Source organism: Convolutriloba macropyga, chromosome 4 (assembly GCF_964194025.1).
Source record: "Convolutriloba macropyga chromosome 4, txConMacr16.3, whole genome shotgun sequence".
Lineage (NCBI taxonomy): Eukaryota > Metazoa > Xenacoelomorpha > Acoela > Convolutidae > Convolutriloba > Convolutriloba macropyga.
This window is the reverse complement of record NC_134471.1, coordinates 15,401,256-15,414,524: the sequence shown is the minus strand read 5'-3', so window position 1 is coordinate 15,414,524 and position 13,269 is coordinate 15,401,256. Positions and strand designations below refer to the sequence as shown.

Here is a 13,269-nt window from a genome sequence, read left to right as displayed (position 1 = left end):
ACGCAGGCGGGTAAATTTGAAAAATTATTTGTCAAACTACGCACTGGGTCCGATAAGCACCTTTACGACAGACCCGGCAAAGTAATTCTATCTAAAGGGATCGAGGAAGTCGAAATTATCAATACAACAGACCTCATACTATTTGCTCGACGCTTCCGTATTAATATTTACGTATATTATGACTCTGGCTACGATGAACAACCTTACTATCTCAGTCTAACTGGGACTCACAAGGGATTAATTCAAGGCGGAATTTTTCTTAAATTCCAATTAGTGGAGGGTACACCGCATTGTCTGCTAATATACCGCTGCGACAAGAAACAAAGGCATGAAAGGTAAGTTATTACTTATTATACATACAACTTATTTATTACGTCCAGTATACTACTTATTTATTAACTTAAGTCCAGTTTTGCTTCCTTTTTTCAACTCCTCCTCATCTTTTTCTTCTTGTTCAACCATCAAGCGCACTGCAGAGGCCATTTCGGGGTCCTTTTTATCCAATTCGGCCAAGTCAAGCCCCCCGTTGCCGCCATGCGCTGATTGTCTTTCTTTACCTTCTTTTTCTTTTGTAATTTAATATCTTTTATTTGTTTCTTCTCGTTATCTTTTAGTGCCCCACCAGTTGCCGCCTGTACCACAGATGTTCCCGGCTCGAAATGTGAGGCTGGAGGAGAAGGAGGTGGTGCGGAGTCAGTTTCAGGGGACGTTTGACCCCGATTTCCCCTGTATGGAGAAAATTTCATCCCTTTTAGGACTTTCTTTGTATTTTTTGTTCTTGCCATTTTAACTCCCGAACTATGCTATTTTGTTTATGTATACACTTCAGTTTAATCAGGTCTCCTATTTGTCTCGTCAATCTGTTTTGACAGTCTTTTATTACTAAACCTCAACCAATTGGTTATGCCTTTATCCGGTTTGTAACTTTGCTTACTTGTGTGCATATTTGTTTTAATGAGAATTTGGGGCACCATGTGTTTGCTTTCAAGAGAGTACTTAAATTTGTTCAATTTAGCTTTGGTCTTGTTATCTTAATTAGATTGTCCTAATTGCGAGCTTTCTAAAGAGCCTACATACACACACTTTCGCCGCTTATAACTAACTATACTCAATTTCATGTTCGCTACAGCTGTGTTTAACGTTATCGTGGTTTCATATAAATATAAGAGTTGAAAAAGTGAGGTGGTGCTCTTCCTGGCCAAACTGAAACGTAGACTTTTTTGAAATTATCTCAAATCAAAGCCTGACAGATCGGATTAGAGTTTTGCATCACGACAGGTGGACAAAAATACTCACAAATAAAACTCAATTGTAGAAAATAGGGAATGTTTATTTCACAATTCGGAAAATAAGGAAGAATTCAACATTAATTATTTTATTAAAATTTAAAGACCGACTTATAACCTGTCCGGACTGATCATTGGAAGAATAGTTTCAGCCAATCTTTGACAATTTTTCCTGACAGGAAATTTGGGAATTGTATGCAGAGTTTTAAACATGACTGTCTCGTCTGTCGTTTTTGCGACTCGAAGGTTCCGGGTGGTCAACTGAACGACTTGATAACAACGAATGCCCAAAGGAAACATTGCTCGAACCGATATTTAAGTTGTTCACACTACTATTTGCGCTGTTGTTTGCACTGCTGCCCGGATTGTTTGTTGTGTGCAGGGATGGAATTTTTAGTGTTTCCATTTGTTGAAGCAAAAAGGACATAGTATGTTCTCGGATTTCGCGCATTTGAAGTTCAAGGTTGCGCGATTTCTCATTGGCTGCGAAGAGTTCTCGGACGAGTCGGTTGTTGTCGGATACAAGAGCTTCGCGATTCTGAAACAATCGGGACAGTTTAACCACCGGCAAATGAAATATTGGATATTTTTTTTTACTCTAGAAAGTGCCATCTTCTTTACATTGACATTTGCGATGACATCTTTGACACGCTCTGGTATTTTGTTGACAATTCAGGTTAGAGATTAAATGTTTGATGTTTCTCAAGTCGGTTTCCATTACGTTGCAAACGTCCAAAAAGATATTTTTAACAAAAAATATTTTGTGGAAACGAGTGACAATATTTCCACACCATTTTTTCATTTTGCGGAATCATTTTCCACGATAAAAATTAGTTACCCAACTAGTTGACATTAGTGACGAAAAAGCATGGGCTTCGTGACTATTATTCACAAAACTTGCGCAAAAAAGTTGCCATAGTCACCAAAAAAGAGCAATGCTGCTCATAAAAAGAGCAGTCTGAAATGTGGGGAGTAATAAGAAAAAGGGCAGCTGAGAACAGGCCGAAGTCGCTTAATGCTGTTCCGCTGCGATTACACAGGAACCAAAATTTATAATAATTATAATTATTATTCACGGATGAACGTAACCCATTTCCAAGAGGCCCCAATGTTATTAGTGATTACTTGAGACCCAACTCAAACACTTAATCGTTCTTGTAAACCATGATTTGGGTTTCCTTTGATATGATATTCAGTACTCTGGGGAAAGTTTCTGCAACTGATCACTAATTAGGGTTTCTTTCATTTTGTTTTACTTGACACTACAGAACTGTAGTTATTAGATACTGCAACCGACGAAAAAGGTGATGCGCGTGGAAAAGAATTACTTGTAGCGTGCAAAAAAGTGCCGACATCGTGGAAAAGAAAAACAAAGTTTTCCACACTCAGTAAAAAATGCATCGTGAAAAATTGTGACAGATATATCCAAAAACGGAGCAGCAGAGTCAAATAGCCGGGAAAAAATTTGCATGGAAATCAAAATTTCAGCTATTCAGCAATAAAATCAATCTATGTTCATCTGAGTGAATTGCAAAACATTTGTTGAAAATTGGGCACAATTTGTACATGGCAGTTTTAAGCAATAAATATGCCCATGGGAAACTGTTTTTCCTAATATTATTTTTGCTTCGTTGTTCATTTCTCAAAAAATTTTCCTAAAAAACAGAGAAGCAGGTACAGCAAAATCAAACTAGCTCAATTTTGCCTGTTTTTCCTATAATGAGCAACAAGCAAAAAAAAGAAACAACGGAAACAAAAAAGACTTCTAGTTTTACCATAATCTTTTATAAAAAAATGTCATTTCTTAGGCCTCAATGTACAAACTGAAGCTATAAAATACCATTAATGCTAAAATTCAAAAACAACTATTTCTTACGTTTGTAAAAAAAGACATAATTGTTTACAGTTTTATGCCACAGGAAAGTGGTAACATGAAACAGACCGAAATCTATACATGTACCAGTCATTCATTCTCTATTATTATCTGATACCAAGGTTTGATAGTCGAGATTCTTTCTTTATTGCTCAGTCTTTGAAAAAAGTCGAAAGTATCTCACTCAAAAACAAAGCTGGAGAAGTTCAGGAGCCGGTAATTAGAGACACAGTAGAAAAAAAAACGGATCTTTTGCGATTGTGCCCCCCCCCCCCCAGTACGTTATGCTCCCCCCAATTACAGAGGACCCAATTACAAATCATTATATAAAAATATTGCACGTGCTTCTGGGGGTGCAAATAATATGCACCCACTAAGCTGGGGGGGGGGGGGGGGGAGTACAAAACATCCAAAAAAAACGATTGAAAATAGAATTCACGAAAATGAAAAAGTTGGTAAAAAGGAAAATTACTGGCAATGCTTCTGGTTGATGACTTTTTGGAAATTGAATTTCATGTCCTGTGTTATTTTTAGCGTGGTTTTGAAAGCTTGTTCTTGTGTTGGTTGGGATTTTTGATTGTCTCATGAGATTGTAGATGCTAGATTACAAGCTCTTTCTCGTTAATCACCGGATTTCGGCTTCCTTATGATAGTCCTTCAGCTCGTTTTTGACAAGAAAACTAAACTGAAACTAAATAGGGCAACAAACTTAGACAAATCAGTGGTAAAATATACTGCCATATCGTAAGTGTGTTCCACGTGCATTTCTATGATTTAATTACAAACTAATTGACTAGTCTGAATCAATTAATCTAATTGATAAGTTCAGCTGCCTCGCACATCTAGCGCTTGACTATGTTTAACCTTGATTCCCTAAGCAATAACGGATCAAACCAAAATCACGCTCGCTCGAAAAGTTACGTACGCTTGGACACTAAGTAATGGTTAAGTGTCTCTGCTTGAAGTCACTGAGGGCTTCTGGCGTTTATCGGGAACCGCGAAGCGGTTCGAGATATTAGGTCAGAATTTCGAAGTGACTTCTGCAGAGTCACTTAACCATGCTTAAAACACGAAACGCGCACGTTTTAAAATGACGGAAGTCAACGAAAATCAGCTTCTGGCTAAGTAGCAAATTCTGGCATTTTGACTTCTGGCACTGCAGACTTTCGGCATTTTAAAATGTGCACGTGAGTGTTTTAATTATAAATGTTTTTACTCGGTTGCTGACCGGTCTTACTTCGGTACGATACAGTTCAATAAATACACACAACGACAAAGACGATAAAGTTGGTTAACATAACGGTGGTCATCAATACAACAGATCAACAGTTTATGAATCACATTTCATTGGTCTTGTTCATTTTTCCACATGCAAGATGTTTGTTTTTATTCTCCCCACTTTGGTCAGGTAAGAATAAAAATACTCGAACTGCACATTGATAAGGCTCCCGTTTGTTGCAATCGTTTCAACGGCTCATCACAAAAATTTCACAAGAATCTCACCTCTTCGTATTGACGAAGTCTATCGTGCAAAGCGGACAGCTCCTCTTCGGGAGTTGCATACGCAATACTGCTCTCCAAACTACTGTAGTCTGAACTGTATGATCCATGGTGCCCCAGAGTATGTCCCCCTCCCCTTCCCCCTCCCGAGGATGGAACAACCGCAGTAGTTGACCCGCCCCGCATTGACATCTGTGTCTGAGTGGGGCCTATTGCGGAGGCGGCTGTGACCGACACGCCTGGTGCCGATGTTGCTGAAAAAGATAAAATTTTCAAGCATCGTAGTCCCCGCTTTTCACCTTATTTTAACCTCCATGATTTCACCCCGATTAATTCACCCCTCTATTCAAACAGCTCAATTTTAATCCTTTATAATTGTTGGTACTTTTAACATTAGAAATATATTCATTTGGAAATCCCTGGGGGCTCACTGTAATGTCTGAGCGCGTCCTGACACTTGATATGAAACTGTCAAAACCAAATAGGGGATTAACTAATCCGCTTATATTTGTGAGAAAATATGCTTGTAATACCGGAGTCTAATTTGTGGAGTGAAATTCTGGAGGAGTGAAATGATATGGTGTTAAGAGATGTGAGGTCGCGTTAAATGGGTCGGGGTGAAACGAAGGAGACCTGTGAAATCAAATGTGCGGCCAATCGCCGACGCATTCTTTTTAATTGCTCTTGAACGAAGTTCATAGCAATTATTGCAAACGTGTGTCTTTTTTATGCAAAATTTTTTTACGCCCTTTTACTGCAATTGATTAGAGCTCCCACTAGTCGTTCGAGAGCAATTCTTTGGACGTTTAGTCGGTTATGTTTTATATTTTTGAATCAAATTTGTTTATGTGAAGCTCTGTCTGTGTGAAGCTCATACTTAACCATAGCTTCATGTTGACCATAGCCTGGCCAATGTTGGCTGTAACAACGGTACCCCGTGAAAGTTTCAGACGCAAAAAAAGTGGCTATAGTCACCAAAAAAAGAGGAATTCAGTCTGAAATGTGGTGAATAATAGGAAAAAGGCAGCTGAGAACAGGTTACTGTAGGCCTAATGCTGTTCCGCTGCAATTACGCAGGAACCACAATTATTATAAATTATTATTTAATCTTAACACGTATTCAGTATAATGTTAAAAAAGTCATCTGCACAACCTAACCGAAATATTTAACTCAAAATCGATTCTCACGATACTCGACATTATTGTCTAGCTTTTCCATTATTATAAAATGTTTCTGATCAAATGAAAAATCTTTTTTTTTTAGTTCAACTCAATTGAAATGCTCACTTACATTCGCTTTGTAACTGCTGTAGCCAATCTTGCCCGGACAAAATTCAAGTTGAATTTAATTGAGAATCCGCACAATGGTCATCAGTAAACATAACCGACTAAACGTCGGAAGAATTGCTCTCGAACGACTAGTGAGAGCTCTAATCAATTGTAGTCTGCTTCAGTCGGGGGGAGGGGGGAGGGGAGGGAGGGGGAGAGCCTAAATGCGACAAAGAAGTTCAATAGCGCGCTTCAAATAACCACATTAGAGGTTAACATATACCACTATTGAGATTTAAAGTAAAAAATGGTACCAGTTTTGGCGCACTTTTTTGACTTTTAGTATTAAATTGCCGCCAATTGAAATCAGCTGCTTGCAATTGTGATTGAGAGAGAATTTTAGATCACGCGAAACGCAAAAAGTCAAGGGCGTCAAAGTCACTCGAAAAGTCAGAATTGTCAAGCAAAAATTTTGCATAAAAAAGACATACACCCTTACAATAATTGCTATGAACTTCGTTCAAGAGCAATTAATAAAAGTTGTGGTTTAGGAAGGGAAAAATAACTGTTTTATTGCTAGAAACTTACCAATAATTTCTGTTCCTTCTCTTCTGTTTTGGCGGAACTTAGTTGTTGTAACGGCTGCTCTCCTTGTGTTTCACAAAGAAAGTTTTACACCGCCCAGTTCGTTCTGTGTGGTTACAAAATCTGTCCGGATACTTCGTTTATGCAGTTCGCTTTTGTAACTGTATATCCGTTCTGCTGTACTTACCGTTGCATTAACTATTCTGTTCGTAATTATTGGCTAATCTTAGTTTTTTCAACTATCGATTTGAACTGGATTGCTACAGATCACATATTACGGGATCTCTTTATGTATAACAGTTCAATCCGATAGAAAAAACAAATCGAAGACAAAGATATATGTCTAAGACCTGTTTGTGCAAAATATTTAAATTTAAACTTAAGTTGGCTTTTGCTGTTTGTACTCACAAGTTGAGAATACCAGAAGTTGGGGTTGTAACAGTTGAATTTCGGCTCCAATAATTCGTAGATACAAGCCACAGTAACAGAATTTACTGCTCAAGAATGTCTTTGAATACAAGACACAGTAACAATTTACTGCTCAGGAATAATTCTAGTTCAAGACACAGTATCACGTTATTTACTGCTCAAGAAAATTTGTTTTGCAATATTTTGCTGAGTTATAATTTCAGCCGTTTTCTGCGGCTGATACGTTGAGTTCTGTGTGTTGCTTTTTTGTTATTTCCCCCTTTTTCTCTTTTTCTCACGTGACAAACTGTAACTAGAACTATAACTATAACTATTAAATGATTAGGACAACAGAAAGTGTTTTGTTTCTATTTTCCCGCCTACGCAAGCTTAGCGAGCTCAGCTCTAACATCGCCGGCCCTGTTTTCCTTCGTGAAAACATCTTCGTCCATCGATAGCACTGGAGCGAGCTTCACTACTGGTCTCTTGTAGTATCCATCTTTCGTTCGGATTTTCGCTGATCGAATCACTCCGTCGGAACTTTCAAAGATTTCCGTTATTCGACCCAGATCGTAATATCCACGTTTGTCACTGTCTTCCACTAACCTCACAAGATCAACCTGCTGAAGACTTCTGTCCGTTGTGGTCTGCCATTTCTTTCGACTATTCAACGTTGGCAAGTACTCTTTGCGGAATCTGTCCCAGATGAGGTCTGCGTAAGCTTGTGTTTGTCGGAAGAGCTTTCTATGATCAACAAATTGCTCTGCACCTGATAGATACGGTAAACAAAGGTTCTTGTTGCCAAGTAGGAAATGGTTTGGAGTAATAGCTTCTAAATCGGTAGCATCAGAACTGACCGGTGTCAGGGGTCTAGCATTCAGCGTCTGTTCAACAAGACACATCGTGGTTGACAGAACATCTTCCGTGACTGATCGATTGCCCAGCACTGCGTACATTGCCTTCTTGCAACTCCTAACCAGTCTTTCCCACACTCCTCCAAAGTGTGGTGCTGCAGGTGGGTTGAACTTCCATCTGATACCTTGTTGAATCAGATGTTCTTCAATTTGCCTCTTGTTCCATGCTGCTATATACTCTGGCAGTTCTTTTTCAGCTCCAACGATGTTTGTCCCATTATCGCTAATCACTTTGACAGGTTTGCCTCTTCGAGCAATGAATCGCATAATTGCGTTCAGACAACTATCAGTGTCTAGTTTTTGTACAATCTCTATATGTATCGCGCGTACAGTAAGGCATGTGAACAGACAGCACCAACGCTTCTCGTTTCTTCGACCAATCTTTACTGTGAATGGTCCGAAATAGTCTACGCCCACAATCGCGAACACTGTTGATGCGACTAATCGCTCCTCAGGTATATCTGCCATTACTGGTGCCTTTGTTTGGGCTCTTCCCTTTCGACATCTAATGCATTTGTTTTTGAACGATCTCAAAGCATTTCGTATGCCTAGGATCCAGAATTTCTGCTGAACTATGTTTCTGGCTTGTTCAATACCTTCGTGTTGACTATTCTTATGTTCATTTCGCAAGAATGATTCAACTACATGGTGCTTCAAATTTAACAGTATTGGATGCTTGGTTTCGAAGCTCAATTGACTTTTACCTATTCTGCCTTGAGCACGAATAAGTCCCTGCTGGTCAATGAATGGTCAAAACTGAAAGATTTTGCTGTTTTTCGGAATTTCCTTTTCAACCTTAAGAGATTTCATCTCTTCAGCAAACTGTTCTTGCTGAAATAGTCTGAAGATGCTTGCTTGTGCACCCTCTCTTTCTTCAACGCTTAGTGTTTTTGTTGCCGGTTTGTGTTTTTTGAATACACGCTGTATGTATGCCATTGTATTTACTAGTCGATTGTAATTGCTGAATCGTTCCCACTGAATCATCGGCCTTTTCTCCTCAACTTTTGCTGAGAAGACCATTTGTTCGTTTTGTTCGTCTGAAGCAAATGTTAATTTCACCTGTTCAGGCTATTTGTTCTCTCGTTGTTTCAACCAGGCCGGCCCAGTGAGCCATTCACTTCTCTTAAGTTCGTCAACATTGATCGCTCGTGTCCCGATGTCAGCTGGATTGTTAATACCACTCACATGATTCCATTGTGAAACAATAGTTGTAGCCAAAATCTCAGCCACTCTGTTTGCAACAAACACCTGTTGCTTACGGTGGGAGATATGAATCCATTGCAGAACAGTAGTGGAGTCTGTCCAAAAGTTACAACTGTGAATCTTCGATTCGTGTTCCTTCACTATCTGCTCTTTAAGTCTCACCGCCATCACTGCTGCTTGTAGTTCCAAGCGTGGTATGGTAGGGTGTCGCATCAGTGCAACTCTGCACTTTCCAATTGCAAATGCTAAGTCTGCTGAGTATTCTTTGGGCTTTGAACGTAGGTATGCCACTGCGCACATTGTGTCTTCAGATGCGTCGGCAAACACATGAAGTTCCCATTTGTCATTGGATGTGCTGAAGTATCTTCTATCAATGCTTGTTTCCGCTACTTCTGGAAGCTGCGCTTTCCACTTCAGAAACTCTTCTTCTTCTTTAGGTTCTACTGAGTTGTCCCAATGTTGTCCATTTTTTGTCCAGATGCTCTTCAGGAGGCGCCTCATATGAACACTGAATGGTGCAAACAGTCCAAGAGGATCAAACACTGAAGAAACTAGAGATAAGACCTTCTTTTGGGTGATTGGGGTCTCAACTTTTTTGCTTGTACCTCTACAAACCTGTAGACTATCATTGATAATCGTCCACTGAAGCCCAAGCACGGATGACCCTTCCTGGCTGGGTTCTACTTCAACCTGCTTTGTTTTGCTGATTGATCTTAAGTCCTCTGGGATTGCGTTGGTTACCACGTCGCTGTTGGCGATCCACTTCTTCAGTTCAAATCCATGTTTTGAGAGAAGAGGTTGTAGTTGTTTGAAAACCTTGATTGCTTCCTCAGTCACTCATCGACTGACTTGATGAAATCGTCCATGTAGAAGTTGTTTTGGATTGTTTTCGCTGCAATTGGGAACTCGTCCTCGTTATCTATGGCTACTCGCTTCAGAGTGTAGTTGGCACATGTTGGTGAACTCTTTGCTCCGAAAACTTGACTTTGATACTCGTAAATTTGCACAGGTTCGTTCATTGTTGGTTGCCACAGGAATCTCAAGAAGCTTTTATCCCGTTCAGGAACTTGCACTTGCAGAAACATTGATTCAATATCTGAGGTTAGGGCATTTGGTCCTTCTCGAAATCTGAATATCGTTCCGATCAAGCCGTGTAGTAGATCGGGTCCGGCTAACAACTTGTCATTTAGGCATATACCCTTGTATTTTTCTGCAGCGTTGCAAACACGGCGAACTTTACCCGGTTTGTTGGGGTTTAGTACTGGATGGTGTTGCAAATACCATTCCTTTCCGAGAGTACCTTTGACTTCCGATTTGCCAAGGATCTTCACAAATCCTTTTTCAACATCTGTATCAATTGACTGTTGATACAATTCTTTTAAATTTGGGTCTCGTTGGAATCTTCGTTCCAGTGAGTAGAGCTGACCAACGGCCGAGCCGTAGTTGTTTGGAAGATTGGGTTCTGGTTCACTCCAGAGCATGCCCACTTCGTACCGCTCGCCCGTAAACTTTGTTGTACTCTCTAAGAATTTCTGAGCTTGCTGCTCTTTCTTTGATTGACTTACAACATTTATTTTGGAAGCATAAGTTTCTATGTCCCACCATGATTGGATATTTTCTGCCACTTTCGCATCTTCTGTGGAGGCGAAATGACAAATATTTTGACTTTGCTTGCCTGTCATGGGACCACTGACTACCCATCCTAATTCTGTTAAGACGGCGAAAGGCTCACTTCGTGTTCCAATCTTATAGTCCAATGGACGTTGAATTTTGTAGGTATCTTGTCCAAGTATGATGCCTACTTCCATCAGGTTGAATGTTCTGTTAGTGAGAACATTCAGGTGTCTGAATTTGATCTTCAGTTCCTTGTAATCATATGTTGTGTTTCCCAACGAGATTGATGGGTTTGCAAACGCTTCAATCGAATGCTTCTTTGAATGTAGTCCCTTTATTGTGATAGGAACCTTCTCTGTCCTCAAATCTTGCGTCCCATGTATGCCAGCTATGTTCAAGGTAACGTCCGTGCCTTTGGCTTGTAGTTGATCCTTGACACTTTGATCGATGAATGACACTGTTGACCCACTATCGAGGAAAGCGTAGGTAGTCAACCTGTTACCACCGCTCTAAACCGATACCGGAACTATTTGAAGAAAACTAGTAATTTGGTTACTCTGGTTGAAGTTCCCATTTGTCATTGGATGTGCTGAAGTATCTTCTATCAATGCTTGTTTCCGCTACTTCTGGAAGCTGCGCTTTCCACTTCAGAAACTCTTCTTCTTCTTTAGGTTCTACTGAGTTGTCCCAATGTTGTCCATTTTTTGTCCAGATGCTCTTCAGGAGGCGCCTCATATGAACACTGAATGGTGCAAACAGTCCAAGAGGATCAAACACTGAAGAAACTAGAGATAAGACCTTCTTTTGGGTGATTGGGGTCTCAACTTTTTTGCTTGTACCTCTACAAACCTGTAGACTATCATTGATAATCGTCCACTGAAGCCCAAGCACGGATGACCCTTCCTGGCTGGGTTATACTTCAACCTGCTTTGTTTTGCTGATTGATCTTAAGTCCTCTGGGATTGCGTTGGTTACCACGTCGCTGTTGGCGATCCACTTCTTCAGTTCAAATCCATGTTTTGAGAGAAGAGGTTGTAGTTGTTTGAAAACCTTGATTGCTTCCTCAGTCACTCATCGACTGACTTGATGAAATCGTCCATGTAGAAGTTGTTTTGGATTGTTTTCGCTGCAATTGGGAACTCGTCCTCGTTATCTATGGCTACTCGCTTCAGAGTGTAGTTGGCACATGTTGGTGAACTCTTTGCTCCGAAAACTTGACTTTGATACTCGTAAATTTGCACAGGTTCGTTCATTGTTGGTTGCCACAGGAATCTCAAGAAGCTTTTATCCCGTTCAGGAACTTGCACTTGCAGAAACATTGATTCAATATCTGAGGTTAGGGCATTTGGTCCTTCTCGAAATCTGAATATCGTTCCGATCAAGCCGTGTAGTAGATCGGGTCCGGCTAACAACTTGTCATTTAGGCATATATCCTTGTATTTTTCTGCAGCGTTGCAAACACGGCGAACTTTACCCGGTTTGTTGGGGTTTAGTACTGGATGGTGTTGCAAATACCATTCCTTTCCGAGAGCACCTTTGACTTCCGATTTGCCAAGGATCTTCACAAATCCTTTTTCAACATCTGTATCAATTGACTGTTGATACAATTCTTTTAAATTTGGGTCTCGTTGGAATCTTCGTTCCAGTGAGCAGAGCTGACCAACGGCCGAGCCGTAGTTGTTTGGAAGATTGGGTTCTGGTTCACTCCAGAGCATGCCCACTTCGTACCGCTCGCCCGTAAACTTTGTTGTACTCTCTAAGAATTTCTGAGCTTGCTGCTCTTTCTTTGATTGACTTACAACATTTATTTTGGAAGCATAAGTTTCTATGTCCCACCATGATTGGATATTTTCTGCCACTTTCGCATCTTCTGTGGAGGCGAAATGACAAATATTTTGACTTTGCTTGCCTGTCATGGGACCACTGACTACCCATCCTAATTCTGTTAAGACGGCGAAAGGCTCACTTCGTGTTCCAATCTTATAGTCCAATGGACGTTGAATTTTGTAGGTATCTTGTCCAAGTATGATGCCTACTTCCATCAGGTTGAATGTTCTGTTAGTGAGAACATTCAGGTGTCTGAATTTGATCTTCAGTTCCTTGTAATCATATGTTGTGTTTCCCAACGAGATTGATGGGTTTGCAAACGCTTCAATCGAATGCTTCTTTGAATGTAGTCCCTTTATTGTGATAGGAACCTTCTCTGTCCTCAAATCTTGCGTCCCATGTATGCCAGCTATGTTCAAGGTAACGTCCGTGCCTTTGGCTTGTAGTTGATCCTTGACACTTTGATCGATGAATGACACTGTTGACCCACTATCGAGGAAAGCGTAGGTAGTCAACCTGTTACCACCGCTCTGAACCGATACCGGAACTATTTGAAGAAAACTAGTAATTTGGTTACTCTGGTTGATTGTTGCTGCGCTTACGTTAACTGCGTGACTACCCTCGTCCATTTGGTTTTCTGAGTGTAGCAATCTGTTGTGCTTTTTTGTACATCCATTTATACCGCACGGGTGGACTTTACAATCTTTGATTGCATGCCCTTTCCCCAGACATCCATAACATAAGCGTTCTTTTCTCACTGCTGCATAGCGATCGGTGACATTCATATTCT

The 13,269-nt window shown here is 40.3% G+C and overlaps 1 protein-coding gene across 1 annotated transcript in view; it reads right to left on the bottom strand.

The window, feature by feature from the left end:
- Nucleotides 1-1,292: 1,292 nt before the first annotated feature.
- Nucleotides 1,293-13,269, bottom strand: part of LOC142337992 (uncharacterized) — a 188,544-nt gene continuing 176,567 nt past the window's right edge. Inside the window, exons 14-15 of the mRNA XM_075387626.1 lie at nt 4,663-4,913; nt 1,293-1,824 (exon numbers count right to left, since the gene is read on the bottom strand). Of these exons, the coding sequence (XP_075243741.1) occupies nt 1,492-1,824; nt 4,663-4,913 (584 nt within the window). The 3' untranslated portion in view covers nt 1,293-1,491. The remainder of the gene's footprint in view (nt 1,825-4,662; nt 4,914-13,269) is intronic.